Source organism: Corvus moneduloides, chromosome 3 (genome assembly GCF_009650955.1).
Source record: "Corvus moneduloides isolate bCorMon1 chromosome 3, bCorMon1.pri, whole genome shotgun sequence".
Classification (NCBI taxonomy): domain Eukaryota; kingdom Metazoa; phylum Chordata; class Aves; order Passeriformes; family Corvidae; genus Corvus; species Corvus moneduloides.
In genome coordinates, this window is record NC_045478.1 from 94,604,343 (window position 1) to 94,624,589 (window position 20,247).

Sequence of the window (20,247 nt, forward strand, 5' to 3'; positions counted from 1 at the left end):
TGCCCCAAGTGCTTCCCCTGTGTTCCTGAAAGCTGTTTTACGCTAGCAGATAGGCAATCAGGTTGCCCGACTCAGAGTATACTTGTCCTTAAGTTTGAAATATCCTTGTATTATGTTTGATTACGAGCAACGAGGTCTTAGAATGAAAAATCAACACACAGCCTTCTTATAGGCTTCAAAGCAGTAAAAGACAAAAAGGCTGGGCTTTTTAGCCCCAATATTTCCAATCTTCAGAGGAGTGGGTAATACTTGAAGACAGCTATTTCAATAACTAAATTTTTTAACATACTAATCTTTTAGTCTTTCTCATACATTTCTTTTGAGATTTGGATGCTGGTCTTTTTAATTGAACTGTCTTTCATTTCTTATATTCCTTTAAATTTCTTGTAAACAGACATTCTTGCATTTTATCTGCTCTTGAAAAACTATAATTTAGTATTTCAAACCGTTAAATTTTGCAGGTTGTTCATAATCTGAAAGAGTGTACTTTGATTCTGTAGGGAAGTTTAGTTTTGCATAAGCATACTGGAAAAAGTGGAAAACAGAGTGTCATTGTAAGACTAAGTGTTATTTTAAGATAAGTCATTTTTAATGATCTGAAGCAACAAGACCAACACTTGTTAGAGCATCTTGCTAAAGATGTATTGAAACAGGACTAATTCTTCTCTCTTGAGTAGGTTCTAAAGATCTATACTGTCTACCAGGAAAGCCATCAGCTTAACTGGTGCTAAATATCGTTTGAAGCTGAACAGGGGAGAAATAATCCCTAATGAAAGGATGATTACCTTGAACTTCTGTCATTTCAGCAGTTGCTTAATAAGGTGCTTATTTATTGTCCCTGCTGTGGGGTCAGCAAGCTGTTTCAAAAGTAGGGTTTGTAACTGAAAGAAATGATGATATTCTGTGTTATAATCTGCTACAAACAGAGTCCCTGGTATGAAATAATGTAGTAATTTTTACTTTACAAAGTAGATTGGGTTGGTCAAGAGCAAATTCCTTTCTTTGCATGGCATAATTTCTAGTAAACTTCGTAAAATACAGAACAAACCCATTCATACATGGCTAGAAACACTGACTTTTTTGTTCTGACTTCAAAATGCTAGTTGTAAGCAGAATTTCACCAATATTTTCTATGGAAACTTACAGAATGCAGCTGAGCAACCATGTGGGGTCGGTATCACTCCTCTTCATTTGGTGTGCTCTCTGAAGACTCTTTGTGTGGTTAACTTCTTGTGTGCATGGGAGGTCTGAAGCAGGAGCTACTTTAAGGCTTATGGTGTCCCTCCTGCATCTAACTGAATAGCTGCAACTGTGAGTCACTATGAGCTTTTTTGTAATACTTTTGCTAAAGATGACTATAACAGCTTTTGTCTAATTTGACTGATTTTGAAAGATGGACTGTCATACAAGCAAAACTTTTATGGTGTGTAGTGACTAAAAGTTTTGAGTGAAGCAGTGGAAATTTGATGAAAATTCCTGTCTAACGATGTATTTCGGTATTAAATATATTTTACAATGAAAATATCTCCCAGGTTCTACATATTGTTAACACATTTAAAGCTAATTCTTTATATTGATTAAAAATCACAGATGAATTGTATGCTTTTTTGCCTTGATTCTGTTGAATAGTGATTGCTTTCTAGCATGATCCTTTTTCATGATCCTAACATCTTCCTTTGCTATGCCACTACTTTATTGGCGGTGGGGAAACACCAGATTGAGTCTTATCTATCAGAATGAGCAGGCTTTTGAAAATCTCTTTGGTCTTTTTATTCTTTGAATAAGTTATTCAGTATATACCAGAACCTTTTAATCTTACACTTCCACGACTTATGTTCCTCATATGAAAAAAAGCAATGGCATAGCAGTGTCAGAGCCAGGCTCTGTCAGTGCTGGTGTCCTGTTGTTCCTGTGGTGAAGCACGTGTGGCTGCACAAATCACAGCCATGCTGTGCTGCAGGCTCCAGCTGGCCACAGTCCCCACCACAGCAGAAGGAGCTGTGCACAGCACAGAGGTGCTGGAGTATTCATGTGCCCAAACATGAGTTGCTAGGAGGGGCAGGTAACTCTGCCTTTGCTAAGGGTGAGGAGTTGAAGGGGCCGTCGTGCAAGTTCCTTCTGCCGTGGGCAATGTCCTGCTTGACATGAGAAGAGAGAGCAACACAAGTCACAATGCAAAAGAGCAGCTTATTGCTGTTTCCTGTGAAGAGCTTTTTCAACCTCTCCTCGGTGATTTTCATTAGTCATCAAAAATGGGCGTGTAGGGAGGCATATAACAACAGATGCAGGCATCCTGTTTCTACAGTGTGACTCTCAACCCTTTTGGGTGTTAGGCTCTTCTGGATCTAGTTGTGACTTCTGTGTTTTCAGTAAGGCCCGATGGATTTCTCATTCATGAAGTAGCCCAATCTTCTTTTGAGCATGTGCTTAATTAAGTCTTCCCTGCCCCTTCGTAGTTTGTTTTTAATCATAACATCTGTCAACATAATTAAAGCTTGATACATTCCAATTGAGTGTGTAAACACAGCGTTCTTTTCTAGAGAATATTTTGTCATTTTATTTTGTTTTGTTTTTCTGTCCTGGGTGATTCATAAGCACATTATTTTAGTAAATAACACTGAATAAACATTTGACTCTTTTTTTACTCTCGTACTTTGTGGGAGCCTCTAGCTTTTGTAGCCACAAGTTTATGAACAATATATTTATCAATTAATATGTAAAAAGTTGGGTATGGGGAATTAGCCACAATTATTAAATTATGATTGTGAAGGGAGTTCTTCTGGCAGACCATCATTTTATGGCCAAATATGAGAGTCTTGGCCCATTTTGAGGTTGACATACCCTTTGCTTTTAGAGTTACCATGATTTTCTTCCAAGTAATAAACACCAGACTCTTCTTTGTACTGGTATTGTTAAAAACATCATTTTAAAGGATTGAAGTTGTAAATCAGGGATTTGGAGGCTGTAGGAACAGCAAGTTATGTAAAGTTGGATAAAGTTGCTTTTTGTTTCTTTGTAATGTTATTAATCCAGTGTTGCATTTGATTGTGGCAAAATTACTTCAGTGTAATGTAGGAGTCTGAAATGTTGGTAAAAGTTCGTGAAAATGTCAGGAAGGTGCATTCATCTTCAAACCCACAAAGGTCTAGCCTGATAAGATTTTTTTTCACATAGCTTTGAAAAGGTTTACAGTGAAAACTTACTACCTGAGAAACTTGGAAGCTTTAAAAATTGTATTTTAGTTAAACCACTGTTGTTAACTAGCTGGTCACATGTCATCTTTGTACATTTTTGTAGGTATGTAATAGGTTTGAATTTTAAAAAGAGGAAATTTTAAGTTATCTTAGATTTTATTTTTTTTACCTTTTACAAGAAAGGCTCTTTTTTCCTGTAAAAATTAGGAGATTGAAAATCTGAATGTTTTCAAAAGAAATCATCTTTTCAGACCAAGTAGGTAATGCTTATTTAAGCTGAGTAAGAAAACTTGCTTTAGTAAATGTTAAAAGGCTCCTTAAAGTATTTAGAGTATAGCTGCCATGGTCTCTAGCATAAAGCTGAGGGCCCACCAGGTGGTGCTGGTGGAATATATTTAATGTTGCTTTAGCTGCTTAAAATGTGTCTTAACATCTGTGAATGAGATGGGTGCAGTGTAGGAAAACTTAGTTCATATGCAGCAAGCCAGTTTGTACAATTAAAAAGAATACACTTGTAATATTGTGTAGTGGCTTTGTGATTTGGACACTTTAATTTTTAAAAGTTAGATATAGATGCTGAGGAAGAAGCCCTTATCTGTAGGATAGCTGATATGGGAAGCACAGTATGGAGGTGTAGTCCCAGATCCTTTACCTGCCTTTTTGTTAATCCGAAGAGAAGTTTATGACACTTGTTTATTCATGTACTAGAAGCATATCATATCATAACCACGTGCTTATTTACCTATTACGTATTGACTTAAAAAAGCAAAATAATTTTTCAATAAAGCTGTTTTAGCTGTTTAGATTTGGTCAGAGTCTTCCCTCCTAAGGAATGCTCAGTAATAAGGGTCTCGTTAGGGACAGGGGGAACCAGTTCTTTTGGTTTCATCTATTATGTGACTTAAGAAGGCAAAATAGAAACAAATTCTGAAGATACACAAGATTTTAATACAATTTCGGTAACTCTTATGAAGCTTTCCTTTTGGCTTTCTTGAGAACTGTATCCATTTATAGAAATGGGAAGGGGAGATGAAGAACAGTATCCATTATAGAAATGGGAAGGGGAGATGAAGAACAGTGTGGACTGCCAATAGTTTGGAGTAAATTTCTATTGCCTACTCATTTGACCATGTTTGGTTTTGTCTTACCATGCCCTGACATAAAATATATATACATTATTTAAAAGGCATGATGTAGACCATTTAGCAACATTAAATTAGCTTAAATTGTCTATAAAGCCATTCTCCTTTTCAAGAGAATTATGAGAATTTGGAAAACATACAGAATGTCAGTGAACCAAAGTGATTGTCTCCTGTCTAGTCAAAAAGTAAAATCCAGAACAACTACAGACAATCCCTAAAGCTATTTTGCTTGTAATCTTAGTATTTTGACCAAGCTAAATGTTTTAGCATTCTGTGTGCCATTGTCACATCAGTAACCACTCACTGTAGCAGTATCAAACCATGTGATAGCCACTAATAGTTCTCTAAAAGTTTGGTTGAATGAACCAGAGGATGGTGGCTTTGGAGCGTGTGGCCTTACGCGTTTAATCTGGGTAAAAGGTTTATTTAATGTCTGGGTTTTGCTGTCTTGGGCAGAGCAGTGTGGGGTTCTACGTGAGTGGAAATTCTTCCTCCCCTTTTACACGTCTGCTATACCCAATACTTCATAGAATAACTGCATGCATATACTAAACCATCTCAGAGTGGATCTCAAGCATCCAGCGTATGCTGCTTCTGAAAGTGCTTTTTATATCTTGTTCTCCTTCTTGAGATAATTTTTCACTTGGCTTCCCCCCTTCTCCTCACCCTAGTGTATAAATGCTTTTGCTCTTGAGGAAAGGAAATATGCTTTTTTCAAACCTTTGTCTCCTATCCTGAGTTTTAATTTTATCTACTCATTTTAGCAAGGAGTTCTTGTGCCTACCTTAAAATTTGGCCCAAGTCACATATTACCATAGAATGACAGTGTTAGTGCGATCCGTACGCTTCTGCAAATTATCGGTGTAGTATTAATGAGAAACATTAAAATGTTGTGTTAAATTTCCTATCAAGGTCACATCAGTTTTTTCACTGCAGAAAATACTGGGAGAGGATCAAGCAATAAGCTGTGTGCAGTAGTACTGTTTATAGTACAGCACTGTAAAAATGTGTTCAAAACACTGATTTTTTTTTTTTTTCTTAATCGAAAGTTATATTACACTGTATTATCAGTGTATTACGTTTAAAAATTGCATGAGGGCTAACTTCTGGGATCTGTTACAATACGAAGACTGAAGTGTGATTAGTGAAAGGCTGTTAGAAGTGTGTGCTTGTGTGTGGTTTTTTGGAAGCGGTATCCAGAAAGGGAGCACTTGCTAGATGCTCCCTTTATAAAGTGTGAACTGGTTAAGAAATACATTCTGCTGCATTGTTCTTTAAATTACTCAGAGAAATCAGTTTTATGAGTCTTCTGTCAACATCTTTATGTTCAGCAGTTAGGTTTTTGTGATACGATCTTATTGCTGAGCGCTGTGATGGGAATGTTTTATGAATGTCATTTATCGTGAAGGAGTGCTCATAATACTGAATCTTTTTAAAAGACCATGTAAATAGTTTCATTTTCACTTGCCCAGTTCACCTGGTCAAGGATTTTTTTACTCTGTTAAATTGGTTGTTTGAACGTGTCTGGAGTTACACTAATTCTGAAGAGAGCAGGATTTTATTCTCTGTATTTATTGAAAGATTCAGTCTGTCTGTACTATTGAAATGTTCTTTAGAGTTTTGCGTAACTATAAAATCGGACTTGTGTGTAGAGCACTCCACCAAATTCCAGTTTTAATTGGGGAAGAGGGGAATCTGTAAAGAAATTCTTTACCTTATGTATTTGCATTTTACACTGTTTACTGGACCACTGAATGGGAATATATTTTACCTCTGAGCTGTTCTCCAGCTTTTTCTAAAGGGAGGAGTTTCTAAGTATCAGTTTCTTTATTTAAAAGTTTGACCTAGTAAATGTTCTTAAAAGGAAAATTTATAGTCCAATTTTAAAACAGTATAAAGCAAAGTTATGGTTTTTTTGCTGAAAGGTCTGTTTCTTAAGGACTGTGGTTTCTCTCCTTATGGCAAAGATTAGGTTATTCTGAAAGTGGAATAGTTAAAGTAAAAATAGTTCTGAAACTGATAGTATTAACCTCCAGTGCAGTAGCTGTATGATGCCATAATTATCAACCTGAAATTCCAGTTCTGTTGAAGTTATTTGAAGAAATATACTGTTGATTCAGTGGTGTCAGAATTTCACAGCTGAAAATAAACTTACGCTGCGAATACTTGATTGCAGTTTTCTCTTGAGTGGAGCTAGAGCACTTGAGGGGTTTTTAATTATGTGTTTGATTTGAATTGCTGAGTTTATCATCATTACTGAATGAGTTTGAGGTGTATGGTAGATACATGAACTGTAGTTTAAGTTCCTGAAGACAGGCAGTCTGTTTTTCTTTGAGGATGGCAGTGAGAGCTGGGAGAAGACGGTATTGAATGCTGCTGAGAAGGGAGCTGCAGCTCTGTGGCTCAGTATGTGTCAAGTTGGGGCTTTTTGAGTGTTTTAGGGCAGCTGGCTTTTCACAATGTGTGTGCACGCTCATGGCTTGGATTCATGTAATAGTTGAATGTTACACTTTAGAACGTAGGTGTTTTTAATGAAATCGTCAGGTACGTTTTGTTTTGTTTATGGAAGCTGGTTTGCCTGTTTACTTCTGGTAACACTTGTTTCTTGTATTCATTTTCTTTCCTCTTGTAAGCATTGAGACAGGGACTGATATCATGTGCAGTGTGTATTTATAATGAGGCCAGAATTGATAAAGAATGAATGTTGCAGGTCAGGGAGGGGTGTTTTGGCTTAAATGGAGATATTTTTCTTTGTACTGTCTTACTTTTGTAAGTATTTGGTTTATTCAAAACATGAGGCTTTAAATAAAATCTGAATATTCACTTAAGTCACTTCCAAAGTCTTTCACTTGTGTTGTTCAGTTGTGTGCTGTTTTACAATTTGCCATTTTATTTTTCAGCATTGTCAGTGAAGCAGGAGCATCAATCTACAGTGTCAGTCCAGAAGCATGCAAGGAAATGCCAGACCTAGACCCTAACCTAAGAAGTGCAGGTATGAAGAGTATTTAATTTTATTACATTTCAACATGGAACTCAAGTCTCAGTTCTCAGACTGTTTTGTTTGTATTATTAAATAAAATAATAGTCAAAAGTAGACAAAAGGTTTGGATATTTTGTTTCTAAACTTTAATTCTTTTGTCATTTCACCTTTGAAGTCCTAGGCATGCAAATGAGTGAGATCATCTTCTACTAACTCCTGTAATGTAAAGATCCTTGTGGATGTAGCCCTTCAACAGGCTGGTACAGGAGAATTTATGGCGATAAATATAACCAATGAATTGCATAAACTTCCACAGTTGTACCATGTCCATGCCCACAGGGGCTTGACCTTCCCTCTTCTCCTCTGTGTGTACATAAATATCTCTAGTAATAAACCATTCAAGGGCTAGAAAAACAATGTAAAACTAGAACAGATCATTTAAAGGTGTGTATTTGTTGTGTTCACTGGGGTCTTCATGTGGCTGAATAGAGTTTTCAAGAAATACCATTTAGGTTTTGTTTTTAAAAAGTTATCTACTTCAGCATAAATGTCACTGAGGTATAACACAGCAATTAGAAATGTGCAAGTGTTGCCACTATTATAATTTTCAGTGTTTGGGTTTAATAATTTTCAGAGTAGTCTTTAAAGATCAAATTCCTACCAGCTCTGTCCGTGTCCAAGTTCTACTCGTGGATTTGTTTTATTCGGAGACAACTGTAAGGGACCTTTGAGGTTATTTTTGTATTACTTCACTTATGTATTTTTAATTGTGTATCTTACTGTATTTGTTTTTATCTGCCTCAGGGGTTTTTTTGTTCTTAGTTTTTCTGCAGTTTGCTGTCATACTCAATCAAATACAGCATATTGGAAAATGCAGCAGCACTCATATATAACACTTTTCCAGTCAAAATTATAATGTTCTTAAATTTAATGTTTTTCTATCAGGTTACTGGCCTGGAAATCCTTTGGAGGGTATAGATCAGCAGAAAAGAATTCTGACGTGGTATTCAGGGGTAAAACTTTATAGAATTCCCCATGTTTCCCTTTCCTCTTATTTCCACAAAGGGGAAAGTGTTAATTCAATGTTTCAAGTGAATGTTTTTATAGGAATATTCTTGGAATGTCTATATCAGCCCCTCCATTTGCAGGAGAGGTTTCCAGCTTATTTTTGCTTGAAACTCTTTTCCCTGCCCATGAACAGACTCCGTGGTGATTATTTCTTCCCTGGGCCACAAAGGTTTTAAATGTGTCATGGTATGGCCACAGCAAATATTAGGCATGTGACATTTCTGTATTTGTGACAGATAGCACTAGCTTTCCCTTGGGCCAAAGTTTTTTATGGTGCAGATGTATTAAATGTAGGTTTAAAGTTGTTGTAAATGAACAAAAAACACTGAAAAGGAGGAAATCTAATTATTAACATTATGCCTTTCCAGATGTCCAGGTTTTTCATTTTCTCCAAAACTAATTTTTCAACATTTCAGACACTTTTATTTAGTGTTGTGCATCAAATACAGTAAATTAAAATCCAATTTTTAGTAGACAATCAATTGCAGTATTAATTACCTAGAGTTCATAATTGCTCCATTATTACTAGGATTTTCTTCGGGCTTAATTTAAGTGCTGTTGCATCTGGTTTTAAAAGCATCAGCAATTTTAACATGCCACAGCAGTACCACAGAGTGGATAGAAATTGAAAAAGAGTAGGATAGAAATTGAAAAATAATTGCCTAGTTTCATGCATGTTGGCTATTACGAAACTGACAGCTAGAACTATGTTACAATCAGGGTATTCTAGAAGTCTTAGGCTTTCTTCATTACATCTTCTGGTGTCAATTTGTAATTAGCTGTGCTAAAGCTGTGGATGTCTTCGTAAAGTTGAATGTAAAAATGGGACATAACATTAGAGGGAAACATTAACTGATGTTTGAGGTTTTTGCAGACTTCTTTCTTGACTAGCTTACTTGTGTAGTTTCAATTTTCCTTTAATTTGCAGCAAACAGAAAAGTGACATTGTGTCAAAACTGACTTGCTTTGTATTTTAATTGTTGTGTTACATCATGTCAGATTCTGTGCTTACATGATAGCATTTAGTACATTAAAGGAAGCTGACAGCTGCATGATGAAGTGTGACATTTATAGTTAAAATAAAAGGTACAACTGATGTAAGATATCTGTGATCTTAACGCTGTTTGCCACTTTAACATTTTTCTCAACAAAACTTTATAGAAGGCTTTTTGAATTACACAGATAGGCCTATGTTTGTGCACTGGGTACCTAAATATAAAATATTAAATAATGCATGTGAGAATACTTTCTCATCTTGTGATATGATCTCTGCAATATTTTCAGCGGTGTTTAGCAACTGTTTGTAGTCAGTTTTTGCTTTATACAGCGAAATAGAAGATATCAATCCTGATAGAAAAATTAGCTTAATTTCTCCTTGGCTGAGTGTTCTGTGTAGGGGGAAGACCAGCAACCTTCAGCATTTCTTGGGGGTGCTAATTAAAGGTATTAGTTAATCCAAGGACTCAGCTGGATTTTTTTTTTTTTTCTCTTTGAGCTGTCTTTGAAGGTCATGGATGACATGAGTTTGTAATAAATGATTGAGAAAGATCTCTTTTTAAACCAATGGTGTATATACAAACTATAGAGGAAAGTCTTTATAGTCATCCATACAGCACTTTGAGCCAAAATTGCACTTGCTTGGAAGAAAAAAAAAACCAAAAAAACCTTTTCTTAAAGAGTTTGCTGTTGTCTACAGTACAGAGAAGGAAATAGGGTCGCTCCAACTTTAGAATTGTCCTGAATATTTTATGAAAGTGCAGGAGCTGCTGTTCTGCTACTCCAGTTCCTAGAAAATCTTGTGGTCTGGGGCTCAGCTAAGTACATAGTAAAGAACTTGATGAAACCTAGTTACTTGTGTTTGAGTAGAGTGAGAAGGTATATATCCCCGTCTGACAGTCATTGTAGGATTAATGAGCAGAACAGCTATTTCTCAGCCTCACAGAATTAGGAGATAAGAAGCTTATAGGCCAGAGCAATAAAAGGATTTCCTACTTGATAGGCTGAGGAAGTTCAGCTGCAGCAGATTAGGAGAGTTCTGCCTAGAGAGCAAGCCACTGGAGTTCAGTAATGGGGGGTTTTGGATGAACCTGTGATAGGATTGCAGTCTGACAGAGAATGGAGTGCAAGGCTTCCATGAATTCTCCTCAAAAGCTGTGCCTAAGGACACACTTAAGATTTGGGGTGGGAAGTTTTGTAGGGACGAATGGACACCATGAAAAGAGTACTTTGCAAGCTGGAAATGTTGATCACCTTTGTGAAGTTTATTAATATGTGCTCTACCAAGACTCTGTGACTGCCAGCTCTGAGGTTGTAATGAGGTATTGGTAATGAGGGAGCTGTGAGTCTGGGTGGATGACTGCAGTTCTATTTCTGTCCTGGCATGTGTCCTCTGGCCACCCTCTTGAAACATTTAACTACTTTTTAAAAAAAAAAAAGAGCTGTCCAATTCTTTTTTTTTTTTTGGTTGTTCCGTTCATTTGTTGGGGGTTTTCCTTTTTTTTTTTTTTTTTTTTTTTTTTTTTTTTTTTTTTTTTTTTTTTTAATTTTATTTTATTTATTTTCTGACCTAGCATCACTACACCACTTCATGTTTAACCTTTGGTTAGTTTTTATTCATGACAGCTTCCAGTAAGAGTTCTGCACTTGAACTTGCCTGTAAAATCTCCTGGATTGCTCTGGCTCTCTGTGATTGAGATTTACCTTTGCCTTTTTTCAATGCAAAGCTTGGATGCGATTTTCCCTTAGAAGCAGTTGTAAGTAACAGTTTACTGGGCATGGTACTTTGCCTTGCAAGTTTAACAGTAATTCACTTGCCGTTAGTTACCTTTCATTGCCAGAGCACATGAGATGACTGTCTTGGTGTGGTATTCTTTGTAGAAGAAAAAACCTTAAACTCAGTGGTGACAGGCATTCCTCCCTCAGACAGATGAGCTTTGTGACAATCAGTGCCAGCCTGGGTTTGGTTGCTGTCACTGGGCCCTGTGAACCCTGGAATTCAGTGATTTTCCAAAGGTTGATATCTTCTTTGCTTTACTTCCATCCTTTCCTATATAGTTTTGCCTGAGGTTTTGTTTTGTTGTGCAGAGCCTGTATTCCTAATAAAAATAAGTTTTATGGGATAAGAAATGCAGGATGTCAGCATAGGTGTCAACCCATACACACTTCCAGGCTTTCTAGTTTTTTCTCTCAGTGCTTCTCCACTTCTCCACTTCCTTGTTGCAAATGCTTGTTGGCTTGAGCAAGTTTGGCTAGACAAAGTGGGAAGACTGTGAGGAACAGGTGAAGTATATAGGAAGTGTAAGCGCATATAGCTCATGTTGAAGGATTGTCACACAGAAAAGTGGAATTTATGTACTTTCTGGATGCCTGGAAAGTTCTTAAGATATGGTCAGCTAGTGGAGGTTTTGTTGTCCTTAGAAGTTTGATCATATACTACCTGCAAGCTTTACATGTCCTTAGAATAAGTACCAATTGTTTGACTTGTGGTCACAGTAGAATTTTTTTCTTCTGCTGCCTCTCTACCTCTTCGATACCATAATGAAATGAATGTTGCTTAATAACTAAGAATCAGAGGAAACTGATGCATTCTAGTGAAACAGTGGCCTGATGGAAGGGAATTGAGATGAGGAAGTAGTCATGCCAGGATTTTACTCTGGTTTCAATGTACACTCAGTTATATAAATGACAAATGTCTTCATTTCATTAAATTGATGAATTACCTTTCCTTTTGAGATGACTGCTCCAACAAATAAGCAATTTTTTCTTTCTTTCACTATGTAAACAAAATAAAAGGGGGAAGAAAGGGGCTGTTTTACAGACACCATGTTTGTGTAACCACTTGTTAGAAGAGATCTCATGCTAAGCCTCTCTGTTTTATTTTCATACCTTATGCAATCATACACACTTGGTTTTTAGTTTGCAATTCTGTGTTCAGATGCTGAAAGAAGAGCAACATACCTGGGCTTGTCCAATGCAACAGCTCCAAGAAAGGAGCTCAAGAATGCACATTTTCCTCTTGGATGTGAATAACTAGGGCTCTGTCAAGGCTACATAGTTGTGTCACCCAGCTAGGAAAGCAACAAAGGTAGATAAAATATTCCCTAGAGTGACTCTGTTTTAAGATTTGGAAAACTAACAGGGCGAGCATGTGTGGTGCTGCATGCACAGGTATGATCCAGTAAGGAAACTGTGTTGTTTCTAAGGGATGTTTTCTGAGGATAAAGAAGAATCTGAGAGAGCCAAAGGTCACACAGCACAGCTTGCCTTAGCATTGTCAAATCCCATCTGCTTGTCTCCTCTCCACAGGGCAGAACACGTTGCATTATTGTATGCTCAAAGTTCAGCACACCACTTGCACTTTTCCTTGCAAAAGAAAGCCTTGTAGGCTTTGAGGGCTTGTTAGGACTTTCAGACTGTTATGCTACAGGGTTTCATTCCCTGAGGTCCTGTTAGAGACATAGAGTTCAGAGCTGTCATACTGGCCAGCAAGTAGAAGGTAGAGATTGGAAAAAATGTAATTTCTTTTGACTTTATCTTAAGGAAAGTAAAACAATTTGATGATTAGATGTGTGGGACATAGTGCCTGGATGTCTACTTGAGCTAATTTCTTCATCATCTTGAAAGAGCACTGCTCCCCTTTGGCTACTCAGGAGAGAAGGTCATTTTTCAAAAACTTTATTGTTTTATTTAGTCCTACGGTTAAACCATTCACACTGCTGTCGAAGTGGAAGCTTTCTTCTACAGCTAGTTGGAGAGAATTGGTGAAAGTTCCACAACCTTTCAGAAGAGAAAGTAAGCACTGAATTCTTATGCATTAAAACGTTTTGTCAGCGTAATGTTTAGTTGGGTTGTGTGCAATTAGAGCATCGTATTTCATCTTATCAATCATATTTCATCTTCCATCTGTTGTATTCTGTAGCATTTAAAAATGAGTTTAATTTTGGAAGGATGGAGAACAGAGAACTGCACTGTGATGACGAACATTCAGTGGTTAGAAGCAAAAAGGTGGTGAACAGCAGTAAGATGTTAAAGATAGAAAATGTTAATGATAGTAATATTAATAAACTAAAACAATAATAATAGCAATATTTAATTATTAATTAATAATAATAATAATAATTAGTAATAGGAGCAAGAGAGTCTTGTTACTTGTCTCCCCATAGGACCCGGTTCCTACTCATGAGCAGAAGCTTATCTCAAGGTGTGGGCTAGGCTCTACAGTTTAAACAGAAATTATAGGGAATCTGTGGGTTCTGTAGGAAACAAAAAACCTAACTGCAGATAGTTTGGAAATGACTGAGCCTCTCCCAGTTGGGCATGAACATGTGCCTGCACCAGGATATTGAGAAATAGAAAAATGGGCTTGAATTGCCCCAAACCACTAGCACAATCCTGATATAACAGATGTTAGAGATGTTTGTAGTCTTCTTGTAGTTTTCTTGTTGTTCTAGACAAGAATCTAATGTTTTCTAATCTGTATAATCATTGACATCCTGCCTACTGGCACTGTATTTCCTCTGAAGCTGTAGAGCTCAAGAGTGGATGGGAGTAGAGGAATTTGATCATCTGCTACCTGCAAGCTTTACATGCTCTGGTCAAGCTGCTTCCCCTTGCATAAAAGAGCTTCCCCCCCTTCAGGTGTAATTCTGTGCACGTGCTGTGTCTGTGTGTTTCCTTTTGAAGGCTTTGTTACTTCCTTGAAGCGTGGAGCTAGAGGCATGACCAGTACCAGGATGCTCTTCAATTCAAGGAGTTTTGGTTTCCTCTTAATGCTGGGATTTGATGTGTTACTTGCCAGAGCTGATTTTCTTATTACAGGCATAGGAAAGAACATTCTGGTCACTTACAAAAGGTTAATATTTGTTGTTGACACAAGTGACTAATTCTTCTAAGATACAGTTGACTAGCTCTTGTAAGGTTAGAACTTCGACTAGTTTTTTACTTTAAGTAGTAACAGTAATCAATGGCATAGTGATGCATTTAGGATCAGCAGTGTGAATGGGAAAAGGATATTGATGATATCTACCTTTTATGCTGAACAGATAGGGAAAGTTTTTTTCTGAGTTTATACCAATATTGTGAGAGTAACTCATTTGTTTGACAGAAAAATCACATCAGGCTTTCATTAAATGATTATATGTCCCCTATCTCATCTTGGATAAAAATGGATACTGTTCTGTGATACAGAAATTACTAATGCTTGAGAAAAGTGTTTTTGAGAGTGTCTTTAAGAAAAAATACTGACTTGAAAAAGCTGAATTGTAATATTCACTTGTTGAGATTTTTTCTTTAAATGTATATCTAACTTTCTTGTTGTATTCCGCCCATCTCTTTTAAAGATTATTTTTTTGTAATAAATAAGTAGAATATTGTCATTCATTATTTCATTAATCTTAGGCAAATAACAGATTATCAGTTTTATGGAGTTAAAAGTAAACTAAAATGTAACCTTTTTAAAACAAAAACCTGCTCACTTGCTACAGAAGAGCTTTGGATGAAATGCAGCTGTTGAACAGTTGCTTAAAATAAATTGCATACTTTAAACCCACCAAGAAGATATATGAGGATTCAAAACTGTGTCACAAATCCTGACCTACTGAGAAAGAATGCTTAATGAAAAGACTACTGTACGTTTCACTGTATCCTTTGCAAGGAGGGTGAAATTCAGGTCAACAGGATAGAAAGCTTCCAGGACTCAGGAAACCTGAACAATCGATCACTGAGTAAACATTATTGCAGATACTTATGGAGAGTAATTGATCTTGAACACAATAATAGGCTTTATAAAAGGATTTAAAAAGTTGTAATGTTTCCATATCTACTCTGGTATGATATATTGACAGTAATTACATATGCATTTGTGACTTAGTCCCTGATTACTTTAATATATTATTTTTTTATTTCAGTGACATTGTGGTTTCAACCCAGACTTTTAAGGTGTGAAGGTTAATTTAAAATACGAGGGTGGATGAGTTACTTGGATGTTATAGTAGCATGTCTCAGCAAGAACGAAATACTGAGGTTTTGTAACAAAGGTACAGAATGTTCTCATTTTTGACAAAATTGAACTAATCATAGCTTAGTAGCTTGTGGTTGCCATATATTTATCTGTAAAGCATTTGTAAAGCTATCTGCTGCCTTTACATCTGGAAGCTTCACATTTTTTCAAAGCACAAAACAAATGCTCCCACTCATGGGGGTAGCTATTGTGTCACAGTTATTGACTGGGACACATTTTTATCCATATGTGAAGATGTTTTTAAAAGGAGGAATGCCATCATCCTGGACTTTTGGCCCAAAGTGTTTTTCTGCTTTCAGTGGTAAGCAACATTTGAATGCCACTGTAACTGAAAGAAATTGAAATTTCTTTGTTCTTCTATCCATAAGCATTCCTCATTTTCACTCTTTCCTTATCTAAGCCATTAAGGTCTTGCTTTATGGTGTGGCTCTTACAGAAAGCAATGCAAAAGGAGAACATTTCAATTTGCAATCGTCTGTACGCAGAAGTTGACAGCCTGCCCCCAAAGTGGGCACAATACTTGAAACCATAATAAACTTCATCTAGTTGACAAGGTTTCCAGCTGCCCTTGCACCCTAAATACTCTGCATGTTGGATTTGGGTCTCAGTGATTGCTTTAGACCTGTTCCATTACTGAAGTGAGGCAGGTAGCCAAAGAAGGTAGCACAAATTCTGTTTTTTTTTAAGGCTGGCAGCTGAGCTGACATGGCCATTGTATAGATACTGTAGAGAAGGAGTAAGGCTGCTGTGTTGTTTTGGCCCTTCACTGTTGAGTGTGGAAAGTTTTTTCCATCTTTAGTCTGAAAAAATTTAGCCTGAAAACTATTATCAGTATTCCTGACTGAAAACTCTCCTTTCTGATCTGTGTGAAAAACACTACAGCTTGCTGTAGAAAGAGCTAGAGAAACAACATTATGTGATTGTCTTGTCAAATAACCAAAGTATGGAGTGAATTGAGACTACCAAGCAGTTAAACTGCTTTGTTAAGGAAATGGCAGAATATGTCCTATCTAAAGACAAGGCAGGATTACAGTAAATATGCTTGCTGTAATCATCTTTATTTCTCATTGAACTTGGATGTGAAGTACATCTACATTGAAGTCAGAGGGCCACCTAGACCATTCTGTCCCTCCAAGTGTTAACATTTTACATGAGTTTTTTGAAAGGCAGCACAGTATGTTACTGCCTTTCCAAGTGTTACAATAATACTTTCATCTTAATTCACAACTCCAAGCTTTGCATTTATTGAGTGTGCAAATCTTGTAGTAATTTTCTAATAGAGGGTCATTCCATCTTAATACCCTGTTTAATATTGATTAGGGTTTTTTTTTCATATTTTACTTAGACTAGCATATTTTAATAAAGGCATCTCTCAAACATTTCATGTTTGGCCATGCTGGTAACTTTTGAGAAATATGATTTTCTGGTTTTGCCCTTCATGCTGTAATATAATTTATTCTGATTTTGTTTGGGCAAAAATGAATACCCCAATATCTACGGAAGTAAGAATGCATTACCTGTTTCATTGTTAGTCTTCAAAAAATGCATGATTTCTGAAATGTACCCAATGTAAAATAGTTGAAAATGAAAAACAAATTTTATAGTCTTGATTTAATTTTGAAGAAGAAAATGCCAGACCATCAGGTTTTACTGTCTCTGCTCCCTGGTAGTAGGCCTTGCACTTCTGCAGAGCCCTCATGATTTCAGTAATACTCTGCTTGTGTTGTGAGAGTCCAGCCACTTGGATCAACTGGCCAGGGTGGAGCCTCTTTGCCCCCAAAAAAGATCCATCTATTGCAGTGTGCAAGTACTCCAGCAAAAAATAAATGGGTTTGCCTGTACAAGAGGCTGTAGATGCTAATCTTGACTGAGTTCCTGCCTACCAAGAATGTGGACAACTCTTACATTTTCCCTACTGTGCTCTCTTTTATTTATTAATTGGAAAAGTTCTGGAGTGAAATTGCGGCTTTAGTGGGAATTAGGCAGGTCAGCTATCCTGCTGCTATTGACTGTAGGAGCTGCATCCCTTAATCTGTAACTGACTGTTAGCTGATCTTCCTGCTTCGATATTGTAACTATTAGGCCTGATCCAGGAAAGCACTTAAATGTCTGTGTAACTTTATGCGTGTGAATAGTTTTGCTGGTTCCGGTGGGAATTCCGACATGCATCTGTGCTGAAGTGCTTTGCTGGATCAGGTCCTACGCCTCCACTGGAAGCCTCCTACGGATACGACAGCATTGTCAACCAAGTTAATATGATAAAGAGAGTCATCTTTTAAAATTTTAAAATTTTACTTTTTAATTGAAGGTTCCCAAGGGAAGGTTGTGCTTGGAAAATTCCTGTATCAACCTATCCATGTAGTTGTCTGTTTTTAAAAGACGTAATGAAAGGAGGTGTGGACAGTGAGAGGTATTTGCTCTCAGCTTATCTAAACTATAACTTTTGAAATGTGTTTTGCTATTAGGTAGAACTAAAAGAAAATTCTCTAAAACACCGTATAGGTATTAAAGAAGCTGAGTTTAAGGAGATTTGCTGAAGGACAAATGTAGTCTCTATGCATAGGCATCAGTGCATTCAGAAGAAATACATCGTTGTAAGTGTTTCTTGGTTTGGATCAATACTACTTTCACTGGTGTTTTGTTTCACTTTTGTTTGTTAGGTGGTGGGTGACTAGTATTTCAAAGTAATTAATATGAATTATTGTTACAGGAAAGCATTTCTGCAGTGAGCTATACTTGTGTAAGTGATAACTGGTGTACTTACACTGATTACCCCTTTGTGGGGTATTTTTTTGACAAGAAGGCATACGTGATTGTCTTTGAATTCAGAACTTCTCTATCAGAGAAGCTGGCATATCAGATGTCACCAGCACAGTGCTTTCTGAGCCTAGCTAGCAAACTGCCTTTGTCAGCATGTTAAAATGGATATTAAAGGATATGAAAAGTCTTGCCTGACCGAGCAGTGAACTTCACGTTAACTGTTCATTTAGCAGTGCAAACCTTTAGAAGTGAAGCCTCTAGTGCAGCATTTAATTGATAAACTTTGCAGTTGTGGCTTGAGGAGCCTGCATATCTCTGGCTGCTGTTTTGGCTTCAAGTACAAATGTTTAGTGAAGTCTTTTTCTGAAATGCTGTGAAGCCTTTAACAGCAGTGATGGTTGCTGTTTAAATTAGGCTGCAAGGATGATTAAGGACTGGGGCACCTTTCATACAAGGAAAAACGAAGAAAACTGGAAATGTTCAGCTTGGAGGAGACTCGGGGATCTTACAGAGGGGTGTAAGTACTTGATGGGAGGCAATGAAGAAGAGAGCATCAGACTCTTCTCAGTAGTGCCCACTGTTAGGACAAGAGGCAATGGGCCCAGACTGGAGCAGAGCAAATTCAGTCTGGACACAAGAAAACATTTAGCTACTGTCAGGGTGGCCCAGCGCTGGAATGGATTGACCAGACAGGTTGTGAAGTCTCCACCGACCTGGACATGATCTGGGGCAACCTGCTGTAACACCCCTCTGTCAGCAGGGGTGTTAGACAAGGCAGCCTGTGTTCTCCAGAGGTGTGTCCAACCTAAACACTTCTGCAAATTAATACATTACTTCTGTGATACGGTAAAGGGGCTTATAGATTATTTTATGTATATGGGAATTATAACCATGCTCATGTCTTCATACACGTGTATATGTGTGAAATCAGCTGGTGAACACTGGAGATACTTCCAGTATTCCTGTTTAAACACTGTGTGTGATGTTGACCAAACCACTGTGCATATATATATATATATATTTACTCCTGACTCCTGTCTGTTCTTCCTCTAACCCTGTCCTGATTTGCTTAAAAATGTAAAACACTCTTGAAATGACTAGTGCCCTGTGGGGTTGATTCTGGACATAGCTATTAAAGGCCCACAGCTTTCTTTGGTCCCTGTTCTCTTACTTTTGCACAAGTGTGTGTGGTACAAAAAAACAGCCTTGGCAACAAGGTCTGTCATTGTTATGTTTGTCTTTTCCTTTATTTTTTGGAGGGGTTTGTTTGGGTTTTTTTAAACTTTTTTTGAGTCGGGATGTTTTTGCTTGGTTGTTTTTTTTTATTTTGGGTTTTGTTTCTTGTGGGATTCTTGGGGTTTAGGGTTTTATTTGTTTGTTTGCTTTTTTTTAAAAGATTTTTGGTTCTTATTTGGAAGGATTTTTGGAATATGTCTAAACTCTTTTGTTCTTCATTGGTGTTTACTTTGCTACATAGAATGAATGTTCTGTGAGCTGCTAAACCAGCTAACATGTTTTGTTTTAACTCAGGAGAAAAGAAAAGTTTATAAATGTAATATTGGGAGATAGAACTCTTCTAGTTTCATATATGTGGGAGGGAACACAGTTGCAAATACTGAATGCAACCCAATATCTGCAGAATCAGACCAAGTTTGTGATTTGACATTTGGAAATAAACTTTTTCTTCTGAGATTTTTGTAAGCAAATGATTTATCAGTAAATACAGCCTTCAAAAATGCAGTCTTGATTCAACATTTGGATTTAGAAGACCAAAGGTTATTCTTGTATGCTCTTAATGGCATTAGAAATGTTGGAAATTGCTTTTGGTTTTCTAAATGTAGTTATAAGGGTGACAGATTGCAAATTGATGTGTTTTGGTGTGCAGCTTAGATTAGTAAAGTCCAAGAACCGGTTGAATTAGATAAATATGTAAGTATCTGATACATACCTTAGGGAATACTGTATTAGATAAATAAGTCTGTGAACAGATACTCTGTTAATTTGTAAAATGTTTATTTGTTTCTACATATCTGTGATTTCAGGTTAAAGGTTCTTACAGAGTTTAATGTTAAATGTTGCATATGC

General features: G+C 36.9%; 1 protein-coding gene across 4 annotated transcripts in view; it reads left to right on the forward strand.

The window, feature by feature from the left end:
- Window positions 1-20,247, forward strand: part of SRBD1 (S1 RNA binding domain 1) — a 126,636-nt gene that overhangs the window by 56,379 nt on the left and 50,010 nt on the right. For all 4 annotated transcript variants that reach the window (XM_032102811.1, XM_032102813.1, XM_032102810.1 and 1 more), the window contains one exon: window positions 7,237-7,328. In XM_032102811.1, coding sequence (XP_031958702.1) covers window positions 7,237-7,328 — 92 coding nt within the window. The remainder of the gene's footprint in view (window positions 1-7,236; window positions 7,329-20,247) is intronic.